Source organism: Varroa destructor, unplaced genomic scaffold (genome assembly GCF_002443255.2).
Source record: "Varroa destructor unplaced genomic scaffold, Vdes_3.0 BEIS01000001.1, whole genome shotgun sequence".
NCBI lineage: Eukaryota > Metazoa > Arthropoda > Arachnida > Mesostigmata > Varroidae > Varroa > Varroa destructor.
The window spans coordinates 39,307,271-39,331,398 of record NW_019211454.1 but is presented as its reverse complement, the minus strand read 5'-3'; the positions used below and the strand labels follow the sequence as shown (position 1 = coordinate 39,331,398).

The 24,128-nt window shown below is 38.8% G+C and overlaps 3 protein-coding genes across 6 annotated transcripts in view; 1 reads left to right on the top strand and 2 right to left on the bottom strand.

Annotated features, from left to right (window-relative positions):
• Positions 1 to 6,094, bottom strand: part of LOC111249050 (uncharacterized) — a 33,450-nt gene extending 27,356 nt beyond the window's left edge. The window contains exon 1 of the mRNA XM_022802349.2: positions 4,666 to 6,094. The gene's annotated coding sequence lies outside the window, so the exon portion shown is untranslated. The remainder of the gene's footprint in view (positions 1 to 4,665) is intronic.
• A 6,628-nt stretch (positions 6,095 to 12,722) lies between these two features.
• On the top strand, positions 12,723 to 17,031 carry RfC38 (replication factor C subunit RfC38). Of its 2 annotated transcripts, none has more exons than XM_022803983.2 (7): positions 12,723 to 12,956; positions 13,392 to 13,562; positions 13,813 to 13,966; positions 14,124 to 14,308; positions 14,702 to 14,835; positions 15,137 to 15,305; positions 16,008 to 17,031. In XM_022803983.2, the coding sequence occupies exons 1-7, from the start codon at positions 12,870 to 12,872 to the stop codon at positions 16,194 to 16,196; spliced, it is 1,089 nt and encodes a 362-aa protein (XP_022659718.1). In that variant the 5' UTR covers positions 12,723 to 12,869; the 3' UTR covers positions 16,197 to 17,031. The 2 variants fall into 2 exon arrangements, with proteins under 2 accessions (XP_022659718.1, XP_022659725.1); XM_022803990.2 differs by having other exon boundaries at positions 14,702 to 14,795; positions 16,008 to 16,230.
• A 216-nt stretch (positions 17,032 to 17,247) lies between these two features.
• GAPcenA (GTPase activating protein and centrosome-associated) overlaps positions 17,248 to 24,128 on the bottom strand; it is a 14,700-nt gene continuing 7,819 nt past the window's right edge. For all 3 annotated transcript variants that reach the window (XM_022803961.2, XM_022803970.2, XM_086976620.1), the window contains exons 7-13: positions 23,002 to 23,250; positions 22,618 to 22,818; positions 22,145 to 22,462; positions 20,702 to 20,832; positions 20,022 to 20,285; positions 19,612 to 19,876; positions 17,248 to 19,332 (exon numbers count right to left, since the gene is read on the bottom strand). In XM_022803961.2, the coding sequence (XP_022659696.1) occupies positions 19,114 to 19,332; positions 19,612 to 19,876; positions 20,022 to 20,285; positions 20,702 to 20,832; positions 22,145 to 22,462; positions 22,618 to 22,818; positions 23,002 to 23,250 (1,647 nt within the window). In that variant the 3' untranslated portion in view covers positions 17,248 to 19,113. The remainder of the gene's footprint in view (positions 19,333 to 19,611; positions 19,877 to 20,021; positions 20,286 to 20,701; positions 20,833 to 22,144; positions 22,463 to 22,617; positions 22,819 to 23,001; positions 23,251 to 24,128) is intronic.

The window sequence follows — 24,128 nt, the reverse complement described above, 5'->3', positions numbered from 1 at the left end:
GTGTAGATAAGCCACTGGTACAACAGACGCTTCTATTGGATATTTAATAGAATAATGGCAGCGGAAGAAAAAATAACAGATGGCCACACATGCTATAATTAACACTTACTAACCTAATTGGCCGCCTAGCGAAGATGCAAAGTTCTACAAAGTATAGAAACCGTACTGACACAGAAAAGCGGTGTTGTTTACCGTATTGCTGCGAGTTGTAGAAATATAGGCTCGACATAATTCTGCGCATGGAGCAGCTAAAAAGTATACAACATCAAGTGACAAATAGACGACTGGGCGGCAACATAAGTATGGTCTCATGAGAAATGCTAGTTTGTAAATGCGCAGTTTCATGTCTTTCGTGTTACAGAGATCTGAACTATAATTGTTTCGATAACCAGGCTACCGCCCGATTAGGCAAACTAGGTGCTGGCAACTTGTTGGGGGCCTCAGAGTCCGCTAGCTTGGTTCACTATTGCTTTCATGTAAGCTGGCAACGCTTCTAAGAGCCTAACATGTGCTGAGACGCGCTAGACATTCGAAGTGTCCTCATACTCACGTACTTAATTCAAAGCCTCACCATTATAGCGCTAAGTGTCTAAACAAAGTTGATGGTTAACGTTAGGGTCGCTGGCGGAGAGGAGTGTACGCTCTTGTGCCCGCAACGAAACCCTTTTTACCGTGTATCACTGATGACAAAACGATTTCGTATGTCGGGCTTATATTGGTGATCTTTATTCTGTTGTTTCCTTCTTGGCATGGCTTTTACGCGAGTACCAAATACGTTCCTCTGGGATCTTGCAAGCACAGTTCTATAACATTTATAACGATAATAGTAATAACAATGTTGTACAGATCCGATTTCCCGTCGTTTGACGCGTGATTATTAAATCAAATAGAGAAACAAACAATCACAAATACACGGTATTAAATATTTAGTAATCTATTGATTGAAATCTACTTCAAACGTGAACTCATTGCGACGCTGCAAGCACAAAAAGGTGCAACTGCATGTGAAGCAGTATACAATTATATAATCACTAGATAACATGCGGATGAGCTGCAGGCCCGATCGATTTTATTTGTGATTTGATATATTGATAGATGAGTTGAAAAGATGCCAAAAATAGTAACCCAGTTCGCTTTCATCGACTATCGTTTAATAAGTTATATTGCACAAATGAATTCGTGATGCTCTTATGAATACTACAAGTTGGACTCGATCTCACATCTCCTATTTGTACTACGACAATCTTACACGTATCCATAGAAAATGTCAACAGGCTGTCAAACTAATCCAGAAATGAAGCCAACCTAAACCTAATATATTGCACATATGCGGCTATATCGCTTTCTTGGCCCGTTTCAGCTGACCGTCACGCTAAGAAGGTTATAAACTGTCTCAAGCCAACCATCTCAGCCTATTGATACGATGACTGATTTATCACGAGGCTGAGCAGAGACAAGAACGCTTTCAATGGCTAATCGGTACCATGACGCGTTAACACCGTCACACGGCTTGAAGCTACTCTATTCCCTATGGCTGGCTAGCAAATAGTAGGCGTACCAGCAGCACAGATCTTAGGTCAATAATTTTACTTGCTTAATTCTTCCATTTGTTGTAGCAGCCTCTATTTACTGAATTCTGGCATATTTATTTGATACGCTGGAGAGACTGCATCACTCCAATGCGTTCCAATACGCGCACATTTTGAACACCGACATGTTGCTCCATTAAGGCATGTTCGACAAAGCTGTTCCGTGAGATACGTGAGACTCCGTTTATATGGAGTATCTTTGCCTAGCAAAGCGTAAAATCTCAACAAAGTTCTACCTCATGACAAAAAATTTATAATTTTATCCTGATTTCTGCGGTATACAAGGGCTTATCTTTTATGAACTGTATGACCCTCGCCGAAGTGCATATTGCCGCAGCGTAATTATGCTGATCAGAACGATGTGATAACATCGCGTTCGATACAGTGGGAACGGCATAATGTCTTGTATATAAATATTTAACTAGACTGCTCTCTGGGATAGGTTTTACTTAAAATGGTTGAGCGTAACAACAATGGACAGCAATGACTCGTGTGAACTATGATCAAAAATTTGCTTACGCTTTACAATATTTAAAGGATGGTGGACATGCGAGCTTGTCCTCTGGACTACCTATAGATCACATTGTTCGAAATGCAATAACTCACGACCAAAATTAGAATCGGCTACACCCAGCCTTATGCGCACATCGAGGCACCTTTACTATTCACTTTTAAGGGCAAATACGTTCCGCGCAAGGCTTTTCTACTCTATTGCGGTTTGTGGTAACTAGAAATAGAATAATCATAGATACTGGCGACGATTCGGACACAGACCTCAGACCACAGCCTGCAGTGAGTCCAGGAACGCGGTTTAACGAAAGACCTAGTTCACGATTCGCGTACAACACATGTCCTTCTATCTCGTTAGTCATGTCGTCTTTGCAACGAAAGAAGCTAGCCATGAAATATAGGTCTAAAATCATTCGATTTAACCGTCACACGTGACAAAGCGACCGTAGGATTCACGAATTTCAAATTTGGCAGTGAATAGCTGTCAATAGTTTACTTGGTTGTCTGCCTTATGCACGGATACTAATAGAGGGACTAGTGCTCCCCTGGTAGAAAATGCATGAAATACAATTCTAGATATAAACAATACCCGTTATTAATCAACGATTTAATAGGTAGCATTGGGTTTTCGACCGAAAAAAGCCTTCGATTTGCAATGGTAGATAGAATAAATGATAATTATGGCCTCCAAAATTATTTCCACTTCGTCAAAGGCAAACGTTTCACTTCTGACGAGAATACTTCTGTGAACCCCCCGGAGTAATAGTTCATAGTCTAATGAACTGGCGTGGTCATACAGCTTTGCATTTTAGTTCCAAGTGTTTCAAGTTAGTTTCAAGTTCGTTTAGTTCAAAGTGACCATTCTTTGGCTCAACTATTTCGCAAATATCGCCGTTGATGGCAGAAATATTCATACTGAAGCCGCCACTAGCCGGAGTATTCAGCTGACTGTGATCCAAAGGTCCATCGGAAGCGTACGTTGTGGGCAGGCAGCCAAGAAGAATGGGCAGTGACCTTAACGAGTACAACGTGTGAACTTTTACTTTGGGGTATTACTTTATACAATCGCATTTGCATTTATCGATTTCAGTGCACGACCCCCGGACAAACTATTACGAAAGCAACGACAATAAAGCCTTATACAAACGAAAAAGTTATTAATCGATCGTTGCTTTGACTACTTCCATTCATACCGCGCCATTGCCAGAAATATGATGAATCTACTATAATGAGCAATAGTAATAAAATGCCGAAAAATTATAGGTAGTATACACTGTGCGTTTTATATATCTGCTTGGTCTTTGTCCACCAAAGTGGAATCGCACCTTCCGGTATTGGCACAAGGGCGTAAATCCCATAAAACACGTTACACTGGACGCTACTACAAAGCACCTTCGAAGCGCTGAATTAGTTCACTAGTGAGCGTGAAGATTGCTCAAGCCTTAATCCGTATAAAGATAAGACTAATGAGAATATATCAATATCTAAATGTCCCAAACAAACAATATAATTACTATACTAAATATCATCCACTCGGAGCTAGTAGGCCGCTTAACAACTCGTCTACATGACAATCATGTGTCATGTAACTAGTTCATTCTGATTCAGTTCTTCCCTACTTCTCATACCGCATAACGTCTAAAACATCTAGAATCTGGTCCGAAGAAGTTGGCGTCATTTTCATATTGCTAGCGTTAACAGTACGTAGGTACGTTACGCAAAAAGCGCAAGGCACTGGTCGTCAGCAGCCAAGTCTGCTCGAAAAATACCGATTTGATTTGAGTTATATAGGCTGTGAACCTGATGCTCCAAGCTCCTGGCTTAACAGTTTTCAGAACGAGCCTTCAGAGAACTCATAGTATATTACGTATTAACGCTGCAATCATCCGACCAATCCAACCTTTGTACATACTCAATTGAAACAAAATGAAATTTTTCTATTTTGCTTAGAAATGAATACAGACGAGTGCGTATTTAAGCAACCACAACGAATCATTTAACACGCAATACAGTTTTTCGGCCTGCGATAAGCCTGATATGAGTAGGTTCTGAATCGTGATATGACTATAGATATTGTCATAAAATCTCAGTTCGATTAGGTTCAGTCCTGACGCTATGTCAGCGCGCGTATTTTACTGCGCTTTGTTCAAACTTCATTTGCCTACGATACACCGTTTATAACATATATAGGTAACCACTGCTTTTGTGTCCCTGCACGACCCTTAGTACAATTCAAAACTGTTTGTACAGAAGGAATCTCAACTGAAAAATTACAAAGAGCTTATCGTCGTCAATTATGATTTTGCTTGCTAAGCACTTTACTATCTATCTCGGAATGGCCAGTAGAAGATAGAGCGCCTATTGCTTCTCGGGCCGTTGACCACAACATGAATGGGGTAAAACATGGGTTTATCGATATTTAAAGCTGTCTGCCAGCAGCTACTGGATTGGTCAGTCCGTCGGTAACCCCACCTAGTCCTGTAACAACTCGACCGTGGTATGTACACTTGACCACATGATTATGCCACTATTATATCACCATATATGTTATGCTGTACACACTTACCACTCATGCATGATGTTGAGGAAAACAGGGTTGTTTGTCAATCATTTCAGCTGTTCGCTTGTCGGCCGGTTATCTTCTTTCGCAAACAGCAACATTAAAATCTAGTGTATCGTAAATAAACGTTGCCCGATTGAGATATTCGTAGCAACGGGTTTGGCTGTGATAATGATAACGGTAATAATGAACGAAACTCCCACCTTCAAACTCTCTACACCATTCATGGATCGGCGTAAATTGTGCTTTCGGTCAGGAATGGTAATTAACTTAGTTCTTCATTACGGACAATCTCACATTTGTTCACATGATCCGAAAACATCACTACGCATACGGCCTGTTCATGTAAATTCTGTGAACTAGTACAAACAAAGGCTGAACGGGAGAACGCTGGTAATCGAACAGCACGCGATATTGCGTCGATCAGAGCGGCACGATGAGCAACGATTAGACGGTCACATAGACTCACGCAGACGGTTAGTAAAAACTCTTGCTTATGTCGAGTGGTAGTGTGGCTGCCGCTTTAAGGTTGACTTACTTAGGTGCGCAGGTGAAATGGTATGGCCTCCTTTCTCTTTTAAGGCTGGCTGCTCGTATTTGCGAAACGGCTTCGACGAGGCAGAGATATAGGCGGTACTCGATGTTCCAAAGAAGCAGTTGCAGACGCAAAGCTTCGTCATTCGTCGGATGGATCCGCTAACAAATTACCTCTGTTTGCAAATATTAAGCTGTAAAGTATTGCTGCCACAATTTTCACTGTTACTTGCTCCATCAGCTGAGCGGATGAAAGCAGTACCTTAAAATCTCTGAATATTTGGCTTTACGCACGAACTGCGAAAACCAGCGTTAGCAACGAGCGTCGCCATCACGGGCAGTGTTTATTCCACTTGATTCATATAACACTAGCAAACTCTGGTTCCGCTCACGAAGCCATTCACACACGAACGCCCTATTTATTGTTATCCATGTCAATCTATCTATTATGACGATCACGGCAGGAATGCTTGTTTTGGCGATGGTTGATCCGATGTATCACCCAGAGTCTAACATGTTTCAAGCAGCACTTTGTTATACCGCTGCTCAGATGACCGGGGGCTTGCAGATGCTGGTGCCGCAGTTGCCAGTCAGTACCCAGCCGTTTTCAGGCCGAGCCCCACAGTGGCAGTGGTTGCACAGGCCGGCCACCGAGCACCGCTGTGGACTACTCTGGCCAGCTCTGGACTTTTTACTGCACTGCGGATTGACCGTCCCCCCGCGATAGCCGTTTCTTAGTTTGTTCTCGCTCTCTGTGGCTACTACTATAGAGCGACCGACCGACCGACCGACCGATCACCGCTACTAACAGCAGTTGCACAGCAGCACAGAACACACTGTTGAAGAACAGAGCGCTCACTGGCCCCGTGCGCACGCGCAGCAAATCTACCCAGCCAGACCGACGTGCAGCCAGGCGGACAGGCAAAACCCAACAACGGGGTGACGGAGAGGGAATGTGGCTGCCCAGAACAAGATGAAAGGGGACGGGAACCGCGAAGATTTGAAACCGATAAAAAATTTAGCTGTTTGAAGAGGGATAAGGTGAAGTTCAATATATCGAAATAATACCACATGGTGCATAATTTAACATGTATAATGTACCACCGACTATGCTTCGATTTTTTTCAGGCTCATAATATGTTGGTGTTCATGACATTATAGATAAAAAATTGTGAGTATTTCTAGAACCTCTGCTAGTTAATGGTAAATGAGCTAATGTTACGAGATCAATTTAGGTTTGCTGTTTTTGCTATTTATTCAGAAATAGCGCAATTTCTTTTAGAATTGCAAGCCTAACAATCAAGATGAAAGTTAACAAGGGAATAAAAGGGTTACAATACAATTGTTTCGATTAGGACAATTTAATGGTAACTTTTTTATCTATGCAACTTGTTTAGTATGTGTCGTCAGCGGGACTTAAAGCAGCGATCCCTGGCCTTCTTTAGCCAAAATTTGCGCGGCCTGAAATCACAATAGTGCAATGAAAATCAGGAAGTTATCTGCATTTGGGAACGTACATTCCCATAGTACGAGCGAAACTGACTCTTAAAAGGACGCCATTATTTATTCTGATTGTGTGGGTCTAGTTGGCCCCTTGCAGAATACTTTTAACGATGCCTGCTGCTGTTTCTTCCGCACACGGTCGTACTTTGGTACGACCGTTTGTTATGTTCACCCGTTGCTCTTCCGGTTGAAATTTATCCCTAAATCTAAATATTTGTAAAGGTTTCATCCATCGCGCCTTCTACATTGTTGTCATCCCTATGGGTATTAATTCCATCACAAGTTGCATCTCATGGCGAATTAAAAGAACTATTTATTTACTCTTAAACTAACGATTTGTTTAATTTAACTTGCACGCTGCCCCAGCAAGCGATTTATTTTTTCCACAATAATTCCAAAGTGATTACAATGAGGCAATTGCTCCCATATTCTTAGCCATTTCAAGAGGGTCCTGCCACAATCGTACAGGGGGAGGTTTTAGCGGCACCGGCATGGAGGTGCTCCTGGTATAAATTAAAGATGGAGATAAAAATGTCTACGCTAGCCGATATTCGATTTCTGGCGAGGTGTAATGTCGAGATGCGGTTTAAGGTAACTTCTAATATATATAGAGTGGAACACCGACCCGGCCCACTAAAGAAAGTTGCTCCATATTTCTGCCGGAACTAGAGCAGGTGAGAACGAGCGGCCATTGTGAACGTAGAGACTTTAAGCTAAAAAATGATAGAAAAGAGAAGCTAAAAAAGACCCTTAACAGTGCGGCCAAAATTCTGCTGTACAGACTAAATGTCTTAATTTTCATTTCCTGCTGTGGTTAAGTATGTAAAATCGTGTGACTAAACGATTTATTGTTAGTTATTCACCACCAATTTGCTGGGCTAAAGAGAACCACCTGGCAAACAAAAAAGAATCTCAGGTATAAATGACATCTTCATTTCTGCTGAGAAAATCATTTACGTAATGAACAACTTACAGCATAGAACAACGAGAAAATATTCCAATAATTAAGCAAAGCTATGGATAGGCAATCTAAACTTAGCAGTTTCAAAGATAACCTGCCTCGCACTATTGCTGCCTTTATCGTCTGCTACATTTTCCGATACACATCATTTTTGAATATTTTAGAATATAAGCAAAAAAAAACGACCCCTTAAAAATTTTCTTAGAGAACTTCACCCAAAAGCTCGCCAATTGTTTTATCCTCGAAAGTTACTTTCCCTTTGTGTTGTTCTTTTGAACAACACATTACTATGTGAACATAGATTGAGAAGAAAAGTAAGCATGACGTACCAAATGGTTCAGTCGAAACCGCTAACCTTCATTGACGGCCCGTAAGTCTAAGTAGCTCTTCGATAACGCTGTATGCAAAAGCTTGACTTGATAGTAATTTGCCGGCGTGAAGAACTCGACACTTGGTATTTAGCAGAATTTTAGATACATGGGGTTGCGGCAATATCGTCCGCGCATTTACTAGAAATCTTAGGACAATTTATATCCAATTGTGCACTCGGGCACAATAGGTATGTTCGTGCAAACTTAATGCTGGTAACTATGGACCGGAAATATAGCATTAAAATAACAAGTAACCTGAGGTAAGCCGACAGTAGTAGAGGCCAGTAACCTCAACAAACGTTTTCATTTATACGTGTGTTTTTACGGGCCAATTGTTTCAAGTACGGGAAATGAAGCCAGATTTTTTTAGCCAGATACCATACAGCGGTGAAGCGCGTCTATATGAGAGGCTTTGTTTGTTTTACCTTCTACTTTCTTTATTATAGTTAATGGGTACTTCTCTTATGGAAGAAACTAACTTAATTACGCAATTGCTGCGATGCGCTAATGGTCAAAATGGCAAAATTTAATATATACACAATCAACGGTAGGCACAGCCAGTGCACCATAGGCAAAACAAGTCCTACGATACCCACCAAGCTGCCTAGTTTATTATATATACGTAGTCTATCTTTTACATCGATCAAAACTGCCTTCCGGAACTGTTTGCAAGACGTATGTTCCTTCACCAACTGCCCCCTGAACGACCCCCTAAAATGCTCGCTCTCGAAATAAACACGCTAATCGCACGTTTAAAACATGCGACGACAACTACGATTCTCTCATCACCTGAATTACCATCCATCGTGATCTCGATCCACTACGAAATTGACTGCGAAGTGTTGCTAAGAGATATCTTGACTACGGGAGTAGCTTGAAGGCCCTATTCTATTGAATCAAAACAAAAAGATGTGTAGTAGAAGAAAGGGTACTGTGGGTGTAACGTAAGATTCGATTTTCTTCAACGGCATACATACGGAAACTAAAATTTCATTCTCATATAACATCTTTTATGCATGTTGAAGCATATTTTAGATTTTTAGTGCAAAGCATCACAGAAACGAGCGCTCAATATAATGTTTTCAGGAATAATTGCCATTCTAAGCTTTTTGCGATTTTAGCGGAAAAAAACACAGGTGTGGCATATTGCATTTATCCTAAAAGAAAACCTTCTATTCGAAATGGTAATACTGTATAGAGCCGTCTTCAACCGCTCATACAGAATACCTCTATAGAAGCTTTACTGAGTGAACGTAGTAACAAGGAGCACACGAGCATTTGCTTCTAATCCGATAAATGGCCCTATTTTGTAAAAACTTTATACCAATATGCATTGCAATCGACCAGCGCAATGCAACGGGAAATAATACCAGAATTTGTTTATTTTACAACATACACTGCTGAAGTATGTACATATAGAAGAATGTCTACAGATCTAAAAAGTCCAGACCAAAACGAGGTGCTGTCTCCCAAGAATAACAGAAAATTAACCAAAGTAAAAAACAGGTTCTATAACCAACAATTAACGGTGGTGAACTTTCGGGTAAGATAGACAAATGGGGCGGCAAAAAGCTCGATAATTAATGTTTTTCGAGTAACAGTTACACGTGGAATATCAACGTTAAGATGGAGCTCGTCTCGAAGTCAAGGCCATCCTCACGAAGACTCCAGTTGTGAAGCGATGATTGCAATATCAAAAGGAAATAATGAGGTAGATCATACATACAAAGAGCGTTAGCGTCAATAATACTACAAAGATCATCCTGCTCATAAAAGTATTATTTGAGTCACATCGAAGGACCAAGCTGAGATATTGGCTGTATTTTTATTGTATCAAAATTTGTTGACGCGCGCAAGTACAATGTGTAGCATTGTGGTAGCTGATTAAGAGAAAGCAGCTCTGTGATCTATTTTCGGAGCTGTGATCTATTTCTATACTGCTTTCGTTCTCTCAGGCAAAACACGTCTATAGATATTTGGCCTTGGATTTTCCTTGACATTCTATATGTATATTGCATCTAATGTATAGTTTTTATCAATGAGATTCGTAGCTAAAACCTTCAGTATGAAATCGAAAATGCTCTGGCTTAATTACATGCTATGAAATATCTTTAAATCACACTGAATTATGCAAAAAGCATAAATGAGCTTTATATAGGTTTCGTAACATTCACGTAATAATCACGCGTAAAATAGCGTATCAAATAATTTACGTTTAAGATAAAAGAAAATTCCTAAATAACATGTGGCACAAAGGGTGCGAGAGAATAGATCCCCAGAGAGAACGTAGCAATATATTTATCAATAATATAGGAATATTTGTTAACGTTAAATGTATTCCATAGCTATGAATAAATCTGGTTCATAATACCATTTGTATAGAGAATTGTAATACCATAACTTTCACCTGAATGTGACTCAACAGCACTAAAAAGTTATGAAAGAAAAGATTATTTTTACAAATGAAAAGTACCTACTTGTATTGGCATTTTCAGGAACATAGAATCCAGCAGGTCCTAAAGCTCAGGTCTAAAGGCCAAGCGTTTCAAGTACCATTGTGGTATGAAAGTTCTTAATGGAAGCCACTTTCTGGTCTAAGAAATTATGTGATTTCCGAGTGTGTAGAATCGCGCGAATTCTAACTGAAAAAGAACATTGACTATACGAGTAGACTATATTTCGTTGTTGAACTTCGCTGCGCGGATCTTTAACCGTTCTTTATTCTTTGTGCTTACTGTTTTTCTCAACGAAGGAGTGATGCGTGCTACTGCATAGTGGCGTTGTCGTTGTTCTTATTGTTAACTGTATCCTTTGCCCGCTTGAATTTAAGTAACAGTACTTTTTTATGTATACTTCGCTTCGAGCCAACTAGAATTTCAGTTCAATATTATAACGGACTGGCTTTACATTGCCAAGTGGTAAATCGGGCTAGGCCTAAAGAAAATCTTTCCTACTATATACATGCCACTGCAAAGTTTATCTCGTAAGCAACAAGCAGTTCCTGAGAAACTAACTTTACAAAAACGCACAGATCGAGTCTAATCAAGTGCCCGGGTCGCCGGTTAATACAGGACTGTTTATAGGCTAGTTAAGAAGAACCCGTTTGTTCTCGGATGTATAGTGATGTGCCTATAGAATGCTATAAGGGAATATTAGCAGGCCTTTTCAGCATGCGGGGCTATAACAAGGTGGATTTCACAGGCTGGATTTTTTCAGACCGGAGAGACAAAAAAAACTTGACTTTTTAAATGTAAAAAGGGTAACATGTTTGGTTCCAAATAAATATTTCGAATTTTACGTTTGCTACTGCCCTTAAGCATTGCTTTAGAGGGTTAACTTTGAACACGAAATAAATTCTATTGCGTTCTTAAATTCGCAACAAGCCCAGGTATCCCTGTTTTGTAGGCAGTGATATCACCACTAGACCATTACGAGGACGATCATTTTAACATTTAATATGGAGCGAACAGTCTCCTGTGTAAACACGAAAATCAGTCTTTCAAAGTAAAATTTGTCACAGCATAAGATTTTCAAAATACAGTTTTCCAGTCGGACCATCTCTACCTACTAAAAAATATGAAACATATATCTTGCCTTGATAAGATTTGCCAGACCCACATAAATATGCACATATGTGCCAGGTTCGTTCACTCTATATATCATGTACCATCATGTGTCATATATTATAGATTCTAACTAATAAACGCCGTTTGAATCACACTCAATCACTATCATGTGAACAAACGGTGAGTTTAACTAGTTTACGCAATAGGCTGTTGATCTTAAATCTTATGGTGTTCTTGACTATCTGCAGCATGTCTCAGAAATTTCGGCACAGAGATCGTCCAAAAATTAGCTTTTATTTATGTTTGATAGAATGTACTGAAATATATTCTGTTTTAACGCATCGAAAGCTATAGAAAGAAAATTTTCCAAGTTCAGCTAAAATTGTATTTCAAGTTGACCAGCATTTCTAAAAAAACAGGCACTTCAACAATTATTTTTTATAAAAAAAAACTTGATAATTTTAGCCAAAGCGAAGCCTTTTTAAACGGAAACCGTTCACATAAATACATATTTACTCAGGTCCTAAACGTAGTGACGAAAGGAAACAATATCGAAATAACTTTGATAAGAAAAAAAGACAGTCGACTAGCCTAGTATAGGCTATAATAACATATATACTGAAGTCAGCACGTTTTTTTACTAAAACTGACTACACAATATAGTTTGAAAAACGACATGGTGTTAATAATGATATAAACACGCTGCTAAAATGATAACTATGCTATTTTGGTTATATGGTTACCATCTTTGCCGGTGCTGTTACACTAGAAAATTCAATTTATAGTGCTAAATTTTGCCGCGGCGAAGTATTTTTTACTTTACTCTAGAGTATTATACTTGCTAAATCAGCAGTATCATAGATCTGACCACCGCCGCGAACCATTCGAATCATCACCTGATCAGCTGACCGAACTAGTCCAGTGTTATTTATCAATGTGAAGTTATTTATATCTTTTATCTTGAATTTTCATCTCTACGCTTGCGCAGAAAGTAAACATGTTAATATATAAATAATCGATTGTTTATAGATACATACTTGACTCTTAGTTTCAATAGAACTATTCAAAATAAGCGGTGTTTAGAAATCACGAGTACTAGATTGAAAGCCAGCTGTGTGCGGTATCTACTTTAGCGCCAAACCGCTTTGGAACATTGAATGTGAGCTGTCGTAGCAAAAGCTACCACAACGGCAAATTGTTGCTTTTGTGAATCATTATAGCTATTTTTCAATTTTCTTTTTTTAAATAAAGTTATTATTTTAGTAACGTGTAGCTATGACCCTGTATGTGGACAAGTACCGGCCTAGAGATCTAGACAGCATCGATTATCACAAAAAGCAGGCGGCATGGTTAAAACGATTAGTAAGTATACGCGTTCATATAATACGGTACAATTGATTTTTTAGCTACCTGTATTTAGACTGTTTTTTTCAATTCGTTCGTAGAGATTGTAGCACAGTTCACTAAATATATCGTAGAACATTTCAGCTTACAAGTCTTAGCCATAGCAAAAAAAAAAGTCGCCAGGTAAATACTTCCATCAACGACTACTCAGCTCTACTCTTACTTTTACTTTAATAGCTGATATACGTAGAATAACACTGTACTTTTTAGTAATTAGATAAAGCGCTCTGGGCCCCTCTATTTTTGTTGTTATTCTTATAGATAATAACATTAGACTCGCATTATTTTTCTCTAAATGACATATACGATCAGTTTAAACTATAACCGAGAAATTTTTCATTTCGCCATTGCTGAACAAATTATTAACGTTGTAATAATACATATCCTCCGTAGGCCCAAGGTGGCGACCTGCCTCACCTTCTGATCTATGGTCCACCTGGTTCGGGTAAGAAGACCCGCGTCATGGCGACTCTTAAGGAACTTTATGGCGGAGGCGTTGACAGATTGAGGATCGAGCAGCAAGTGTTTACGACACAAAGCAAAAAAAAGATCGAACTTCGAACGGTATAATGGCTGCCAGTCAGTCGATTCGGGTTTTTTTCTATTTATCCTCTTATTTCGATGCATCATTATATGAAACGTCTATTTCACGTGTACGTTGTGCTTCAAGGATTAATCAAGAGGTCAGGTTACCAAGCCCAAGCTTTTTTGCCGAATCAGTCAACAAATTGGCCTTTTAGATCGCTATTTGTTTTTATATATTTTATTGTTTTTATGTATTTTACACGAATTTTTGATGATCTGTATAATTCAGTTATCTTCGAACTATCATATCGAAGTGAACCCATCAGATGTCGGAAATCAGGATCGAGTTGTCATCCAGGAGCTCTTAAAGGGCATCGCTCAAACTCACAATGTCGCTGTCCAAGCTCAACAAGATAAGGAAGAACGCAAGAAAACGTTCAAAGGTACCCTTTGTAGTACTTCCGAATGTATTATCGTGTTATGCTAAATAGCAAAATCGCACTCTTACAAAAATTTGCTTATAAGTAGATACATTCTTAAAATTACGCATTTGTTTCTAGAATTCTTGACACTTATTGTTTTCCTTTGCTTTTTCATTAGTCGTCATCCTTACTGAAGTTGAACGATTGTCAAAAGAGGCCCAGCACGCATTACGTCGTACCATGGAAAAATATATGGCAAGTTGTAGGCTTATTCTTATGTGCAATTCAACGACGAAGGTTATTCCAGCTATTCGGAGCAGATGTCTTGGACTACGGGTTCCTGCTCCCACGGCACATGAAATTGTAAGCTGAGTCACCATTTACAATCTTCCCTCTACTTTTCTACTACTTCTACTACTACTCTACTTTTGTTTAAAGAAAACATAGTTCAGATTCAATTCTCTCTATTTTTCGGCGTGACTAGGTTTTATACCAAAAATGTTGGACTGCCTTTATTGCATTTATATAAAAGAGAAGCTACCAGTTTTACGCGTATTGAACAATTCAAGTAATAATCGAGGATTACATTGATTTAGCATTTTTAATGCTGCTTCTTCAAAGAGCCCTAGCGAACGATGTTATTCATGCAGAACAGCATAAAACGTTTAACCTACTTTTTCTAGTAGGCAGACGTGTTTTTGGTTTATTCCGCTTTTGTGTCTGTTCTTTCCGATGTTGTTCATTTTGAACTCGTAGGTGGGAATTCTTCAAGGAATCTCGAAGCGGGAAAATCTGTCTTTACCTGAGGAGTTAGCAAAACGTATCGCCGCAGAGTCATATGGGAATCTGCGTAAGGCCATTCTTATGCTTGAGGCTATCCGTGTTAAACAGTATGTATGTATATAGACTGAGCACGGCATTGTATCCCGACAAATTTTTGTTAGTGTGTCTTAAGAAATAAATTCTGCTATATCTTTCGATGAGCGAAAATGTGGTTTATTTCACAACTGCACCGGTTAGTATATGCACATGCCCTTCCAAAATATGTTCAAGGGTTTGCCTTTACGTCAAGCCTTTTCTCATACATTCGTCGGAATGCAAACAGAAAAGATGGACTGCAGTTTGTCATCGCTTTCGTGTGAGTTACGCACTAAACTTCATTTTCCTTTTTGGCTGAATTTACGATGTAAGGTTTCCGTTCGCACCTAACCAAGACGTCATCCTACCGGATTGGGAAGTGTACATCCGAGATACGGCCAACGAAATCATCAAAGAACAAAGTCCTCAAAAGTTGTTCGCTGTCAGGGAACGGATCTATGAATTATTATCACATCTTGTACCTCCACAGCTACTCTTTGAGGTATTATGACCCCTCTGCTAATCACTCTGCGTGTGTAAAATAATTTCTCAATGATGGCGAGTAATTTCATAGAGTAAGGATTGCTTCACCGCCGTAGCTTACTTTTATGGCGAACTCGGTAATTTAGTTTATAAGAAGTGTTACTCATAAATACGGGTTAGATTCAATAAGAGTAATGTTTAATGTAGCACTCGAACAAGACAAAAAACTTGATGTAAAGTGCCAGCGGTACTATTTCAACTGTAGAAACGCACAATAAAAACAATGCACAAGAATTAACATTTTTATGTTTATTTTTATAGATTTGTTTATTATTATCTAGAAAATAATAATAAGCAAACCTATATACGAAGTTTGCAATTCATTTATATCAGCAGAAGTCTTTTGAACTAGGCCTTGAGAAGCTTGGGATGAATCGAAATTGACCAAGATCAAAGTACTTTTTGGTCCTGGAAAATATTAGAAATTTAGTGTTTAAGTTTTTGTAATGTACAGCTGTATTATGTTGATTTCAAAATCACCGAAGTTCTTCGGTAGTTCAGTAAAACTATATATCTTATGAAAATAAAACATCATGCGATTAATCTATTTTAACTAATAATGAAAAACAATGCTGGTTTTTCTACATCTAAAATTTTCTTTTTCGAAAATATTGTTCGGACTTAAATTTTGTAAAAATATTTGGTTTCTTGTATATTGCAGGAGCTGGTTCAGCGATTGCTGGAGAAGACCGATGATTCCTTAAAAAAACGTGTGATATCAGAGGCCGCAACTTATGAACATCGGATGCAGCTCGGATCAAAGCCCATCTTTCACATCGAGGCCTTCATTGCCAAATACATGGCTCTGTATCGTGAATACCAAGAGGAGGCCGTCGCCATGTTTGATTGAATTGCTTGTTGATAAAGCTGCTCGTTTAAGCTAACCATCTTGTTCAGTTCGGGATACCTTTTCTCGTCGGATAAGGACCGACTAGACACAACATGTTCAATGCACAAGAAGGGAATACTATCTACTAAATGATAGCTTTGACACAACATGTTCAATGCACAAGAAGGGAATACTATCTACTAAATGATAGCTGAAAACCGTTAAGATTCTTCAAGCTGCATTGGAAATATCCTATATGAAGTGTTTTTACAAGGATGATGGAATCAAACTGCACGCTTATGACTGAAGATGTTCATCTTACGTAGTTCATTGAGAAAAACCGTTAACCGATGAGACGTCACGGATATTGATAGTCTTTGTTTTTGTACAAACGAAATATCTTGAAATAAGAGTGCGAGGTATCATTCTATTTAGCATAAATTTATATTCAAAATTAGGCAGGATCTATATAGAATTCATCAATTAAGAATATAAATGTAATCATAAAGATGCACCAGGATTATATATACGGTACATATATTTCTATTGTACGTTTGGTGAAGCTGCCTTTAATTTTATGAGTGATTACGAGTGGATGGCATCCATACGCATTCATAAACAACTTTAAAAAATTTTGAAGAATATAACCGTATGTAAGAATTGCAGCTTTATGCCCAGTGCGTAAGAAAAATATTTAACTAGACATTTATACAGCCATATAAGGTACTGTTCTGACCTATTGCAAAAGACGCCAACGGAGTGTATCGTTAATGTTGAATACACCGATGCTCGATAAAGAACGCGAAACAGAAAAAGGAATTAAAAATGATAACTCATTTTGTTCTTCATAATCCAATTGCATCATGTTATCCTGGACGAGCTTCCAATGCCACTTAAGGGAGTCAGACGAGGTTGAAACTCGGGTTCAGTCGGTAGCCATGGTACAAACCGTCACCCGGGCATTAAGTTGCTGAGCTTTTATAAGCGAAAGATCTCCAAACGGAATTAGATGTATTTAATGCTCTATCAAAATATGTCAGATGTTAGAAAAAAGAATGCACCATCCAAAAGATTTCTCTTAGTTTTAGTAATCCATCATGTATTTCCTGCATCGTTTAGTGTTGTTTATTAACGTTTATAACATATTGTCCAAAAAACGATGAAGTAAAATTATCATTTGCAATTTTTAGTCGTAGCCCAAATCCCCTGTTTTTTAAGTAGATAAAACGGACGACCACAGCAGTTATAACGTAGTTGTTTTGTTTCACATTACACACGGTGGCCATTTTAAACATTCGTCGCAGTTTAGCGCCAAAGCATAAGATTACCATAAAGGTTTCTTACAGTATTTAACAAAAAGTTAGCATCAAACAGGGGCAGCCATGGCAGATTTTCTGTTAAGGCTACATTTTATGACGGTAGGTGAACAGTACAGCTCAGTAGAGCACAAACTGTTTTGTTCAGAGTCGCTAAGCGCTCTGTTTCCTTACTTCTAAACAAGTATTGTTTCTCCGATATTGTATAGAAGCGCTTTAACCATTTCGTGTGCTCGTTCCGCCCTTCCGCTTATTATTCCATTTAATCTATCAAGGTATTGACAGTACATTAAGGATTCATTTCAGTAATACACCAAAATTGTGAATAAATCCGAATTTTCTTTGCCAGCGAGGCAACTCAATGTCCCTTTCTGAGTGAAGTTCTTGCCACAGAAGAGGTAAAACTATCGGCTAGCACTCATTTTTAATTGCCGCCATTTGTCTTCTAGTTTTGCCGCACGTATGTTATCGAAAAATATATATAAATTCATGATCTTAATTGGTGATTCCCTCGTCGCACAGTTGCCCTGCACTTGATATAAGCACAGCATCATATTGTTAATTATCTCTTTTGCATAAAAATAAGTACGTCTCTATCTCTCTCTAACTGCCACCTCTTTGCCACCCCATTCTCTGTCTAGAATTATGAATAGATCATATGTTACACATACAGTTCGTCGGATTTTAACAGTGTTAACCACCTTATCATCAAAGCTAGCTTTGTCTTACATTCGTTTGCGACCGCAACATACTCACACACATATATATAAATCTCTGTCTAGAGCTTCATAGTAGGTTAATTTATATGTTCTTTCAGTTTTGAATACAAAAAATAACATTATTCCACTTAGGCTTGCTAAATAAGCAAAGCACGCTAGTGTCTCACGATCATTTGTCCGTTGGATCTGATCAGGACTATTATACAACAAACAGGTTTTGACTTGAATACATGTGCTTTGTTTGTGAATGCATGTTTGCGTATATGTAGTTACTCTGCGCAAGTAAGCGAGAGTAAACTGTAAAAAAAAATCGATACCTTTGAGAGCTTCGATATGATTGCACACGTTACCTAGTTAGTCTTCTAGTTAGTTTTACCCGCATATTTATCGTGCTTTATTGCATTGTACCGAAAGACTTTTTAGATGTATATTGTTTTCTGAGTGTGTGTCCAAAAAAACTTGTTTGTTGGATTAAGCAGTCAAGGGTAGAAAAGCCATGTGTGGAATTTTTCCGTTGCAAAACGACACAACCGCAGAATAGGTTTATGAAAACTGAAAAATGTGACGCCAAACAGTTGAGCCAACGAAAATGGAATACATTCTTCGAGATACACATGTAATCAACAGAGCTCTCAGCCACTTGGACATCGTATTGCATCGGTGAGCCATACAATACTGCAGCGCATTGTACCGTGGGCACTTTGTTGACTAATTATACACTCACTTTTATCGGAACGGATTAAGAAAGGGTACGCTAGCTAACAACGGGTCATTGTAAATAACAACGGTTTTAGATGAAATGTAATTGTTTTGTCTGTCGATCAGTTGGACAATGCATCGTTGGCATAGACTCACCCTGCCATTAAAAATGTATTCTTTTATCTTTTTTCAGTTTTTTCCCGCTCATGAAGAGTCGACCTGAGAATTTTGCTTTTTAATGATGCCCTGAATGGTTTTGCTAAGCCAAGGCGTACCCTGTGCCTTTTCCTTGTCTTGGGCGTTTCGCGCTAGCTGATGGTTGAGTTCCTGGCAATGGCACTCGCTCTCCACCAGGGCCAATTTCGTTTGTGCTAATTCTAGCTCCAGCTCTCGCAACTGCTGCTCCAACTCAGATTCTTCCTCCTGTCATAGTACATACGAACGCATTGCAACAAAATCGCGAAAAAAAAAGGCATATAATGGTGAAAAACCGTTAAGACACAAAACGCAGAATAGAAATTCACACTCCTTCTAGAGCCTGCGAGCATTGACACATTATCTTCGATTTGCTGATTTAGTTGTTACCTAGTAACGTATAATATTAGCACGCACTAAATGAAAAATCTATTGTTTAACTACGTCCAGCCTTGAGGTTAACATCTAAATTGGTATTGATATACGCATAAAATATTTCTATCTCACCTGTGTATCCTCGCCATTCTGCTTTCGTTTGTTTCGATTTCGATCTGCCTGTATCGCTTGGTTGACCTCTTGTAAGCGTCCACAGATCTTTTTATATTCAAAAATCGTGTCCTCTTGCTGCCGAATGGTAGCCTCTGCTGTCTCCGCTTCTCGACGACACATCTCCTTCAGCTGCTGGAGTTGTTCCCGCAATTCCTGATTTTCGGTGGAAACATCTGTCGCGAACTGTTGCGCGGATGCTAGTTCCTTAGACAGTGCGTCGATCCTAAAGAATCAATACCATGTATTGTTTTCAACTGAGTGATTGACAGCAATAAATGTTGTTCCATCCACTGTTGGATGTTCAAGTGGGAAATAATCAATCTTTTTATCATTACTATCGTCCTCATCATAATGACTATAAAATATACCTGTCCCGAGCGGCGTCCACGTGTCGTGTAAACTCCAGACGAACAGAGATGAGCTCCTGTACGAGATCATCGTTCTCTTGGTCAAGCCGTTGCTGCGCGTTAAGCATCCGGCGAATTTCCTTAGGGTCTGAATTTGCCTCTTTCTCCTGTAGGAAATCCTTTTCCCACTTTTTAAGTTTGGCGGAGCTCACTTTGACGTGGTTCGCCGTTCGGACGAGACGCAACGCCGCCTCCTCATTGCGATATTTACGCGGAATTGATACCCTAAACGATGAAATTAGTCAATAAAGATAAGAAAATACACTTAACGCCCTGACTCTTAAAACATATGAAAAAACCAACTAAGATACAAAGTAATATTTTTGTAATTTCTATTATCTACATGGAATTATTGTTTTTTGTAAACAAATTTTCACTTCAAATAGACAGACCACAATGTTAACGCAAGTATTAATGAAGAATATTTTTACATACAATGGTATATCTTTTAGATTTATAGATTTTTAAAAACCAACAATTGTGCTTTTTAATTAATTTTCTGACCAATAAAACTACCAATACTACCACAGAGGTTTATTCGTACCTCATAAACATATGAATGCCGAGTGCTTCCTGATCCCAACTCAATCGGCCAAACAGCACTGTTTCATTGTTTGCATGTACGTTTGTCTTGTACTCACCTAAAGTGTTTGAGAACACCCTCAAAATCAAGGGTAAGAAGATCGCGCTTGCTTTCCATAAGAAGAGCGACGGCGATCTTAAACAGGAAGTCCGGACCTGTCAGAAGGAAGTTGTCCAGGACGAGGAACACCTGCAAGGGTGGAACAAAAAGCACTGCGCTTCATGAGGCTGTAAAATCACAATGACGTACCCAAAACAGGCTAGCTCGCATAAGTGTGGTGTCCTGCGAACAATCAGCTAGGTAAAATCTTCAGGTACACGCAGTATATCCCAGTCCAGCTCAAAGACAAAAGCAACAGCAGAAGCAACAATAACGACGTCCTCCATTGGCAGTCGATCGTTGCTCGACAAAAAAGTAAAAACCGGCCAAGACTGCAGCAAATCCCACCCAAGCTGAGCTTATCTATTCACTTCTTATTTTAACTCATATGGTTACTTCATATTTTTCGCTTCGAATCTCCTTTCTCTCTCCCCTTTCTAGCTCTCTCTCTCTCTCTCTCTCTCTCTCTCTCTCTATATATATATATATATATATATATATATATATATATATATATATACTGCACCATTTTGAGCAGTCACTGTAAATACTTCAATGGTAACCAAGTGAGAACGGACTGCATAAGAATTTTAAAAAACGTTCGCAACTTATTACTAACACCGATATGTTCTGATTACCATGTAGCCCACAAGATTCGCTTGAGCATAAAAAGGTTGCGCACAGATGTTTTTACGATTTATGCGTTCTTTTTGGATTTTTTCCATGCTTACGCAAATACGTGCCTTTGATGGCGGTACTTTTCGCAAATATTGTAATACATCGGAATTCGTCTTAATGGAGTAACGTAATCAATAGGCTATGTGCAGCGCTAGCTCACCGTCTAAAACTCCACTGGCAAACGACCTAGTGCAGAAATCCGTCACATAGAACTAGTTGATGCGTGCTGTTGTCGTAGCTTTCGACATAACATAGCTAGGCCTACAGGGGTATTTGAATTGTATGGAGATTTGTGTGTGGGTGTGTGTACGTGCCATAAAATGCCATTAAGGTCTTCCCTCTTATAACGATAATACAATATAAATAGCACACCGCTGCTTGTTTATGAGCGGTGGTCATTATTTGGGCTTTGAAGAGACATTGAGTAGTCTACACACACGGCGTTATTTGGTCTAATATTTTTTAGAAAAAATTAAAGATTTTTTTCCATTGTAGAATACCTTTGAATTACTAGTTGTCGTAGAAGGAAAAGCGAGATACGTTTGCGTAGAAATCGACTTAATGTTGTATAAAATGAAATCTCGAAAATAAACCTTAGGTCAAATTGCATCAAAATATGTCATATATTACCCTTTAATATGACGAAATACTGTATACTATGTTGGCTTACGGAACATACGGAAGGATATGTGAAGCTGAAAATTTATTAACAATTGTTAATTACCAGGTATAACGGGAACTTGGCAGTGTAAAGCGTTAGCAGCCATTGGGATGCGAACATGTGTGGCTCGACGCCGAGATCCCGAAAGTGACTGCCTATTTCGGGTATTCTTTCGCTGTATAGCTTTGCCAATTGGTACAGTTTTACGTGAAGCGTTTCAAAATTGTCAAGGTACAGTTGGCGCATATTGTAACGCTCGTTGGACATGATCACATTGAGAAGGAAGAACGTCTGCTCTTCAGGGATATGTAGCAGGAGAGCTGCGGCTAGGTACGATAGGCCCTGGCAGTACGATACCGCTATGTCGTGCAACGAATAAGCCTGCCAAGTAGGAACGGAAAAAACAGTTATTGATGGAAATTAGTTCAATTCGCGTATGTGCGCAGCAGCTGGCAGAACGTCATATTAACCCTTACGAAAAGATATCGAAAAATCAATATATAAAACATATAAAATGAAGAAATGTTTTCACTCACTTTACAAAGTCTATACAAAGATTCTTGCCCTTGAGTCTCCTTGAAGAAATCGTGACCGGGGAAAGTTCGGTGGATGTCACGTTCAATCGCTTGGTCCACCGCTGCAGAATTTTCTTTTTTTACCAACATCTGATAGTACTCGTGATCCTCCATATCGGATTTGGATGTACCTAGTAGCTGCCAAACCTGGCACCGGAGTGACTGAATCAAAAAGTTAAGTACAACGAATTTACTTAATAGATGATTGGTTAGTTAATCGAGCCCTTTGGTACCGATTTTAAACATTTCCGTTTCTACTAACGGCAGTTTTTTTTAGAATATGACTACGGTCTAGTACAATTAAGAACACTGTACGGAGGTACGATTGATAAGTATAATACAAACCTGAGGCACCCCAAAATTTTGTATAAGCGCATCGACTTCCTTCGGTTTAGCATTGCCTTTCCAATGTTTGATAATATCTCCCCACTCGTCTAGCTTTTCCTGGCCACTTTCGCGTCCAACTGGACCCGAACCCGATAGGAGCGGTTCGTCATCATCGGACTCGCCCAGTTCGGTCATCTGTTCGATTGGATGCAGAACGCGACCTGTCGACGTCGTCATCTGGGCGAGTTCGAAGTTGTCACGGGATTGCTGAGAAAACATTTTTTTTCTTTATTCTTTATTGTTCTTCTTTATTTACTGTATTCGTCGTTTCAATGAGATGGCTACGGGTGATCATCAACTACATGATGGTTGCTAGTGCACACTAATTCTAACGTTATAATATATGTAGTAGTACATAATACCTCATTATGTAAGTCCTTTTTAAAATTTAAATCTGTGAGCACTCTGTAAGCTCATAAAATTAAAGAATGATTAAATTTAAAAAAAAAAAAGACTTTTTTTCTAAGTAGAGTCCTAGTATCTTCCCTAAAAGCATACTGTGGCTGGCATTAGATATGTTCACGTTAGTATTACGATTTAGAAATGCTGGTTTTTAAAAATTTTAGTTCAATAAGTATACTGACATTTTTTTGTACCGCTTAATGACGATATGTACAATTGTTTCATATGACTACTCTTTTCCTACGACTGTTGCTATAGATTTAAGACTAGCACAAATCATTGTGAATAGTGAAAAAAACCTGTTCTTATTGAATTAACAAACAAATTGGCTAAATTCAATTGTCCTTCATGCAAGCCCTAATTGAAACCATAAGCACATTAACAAAAATCCTCAGGTGTGGCCAACCATTATTTTTTTTCTGAAAATTAACCACCAACCAGTTCAATTAAACGAATTTCGTCAGTCGGGGTTAGCAATTTTCAACGCAGCGACAGTGTAGCACTGCTTACGACAGTAGAATTAAAAGCAAATGGCAATATTTGTCACGTTCTGCTAGATCACCTGTGAGTGACTATCAAAGAAAACATATTCTCGAATTCTTGAAACATCCTTGAATTAAAGTCATAATTGCAGCCTTTCTGTATATTTTAATAATAATTTAATTTTATATCTAGTTTAATAT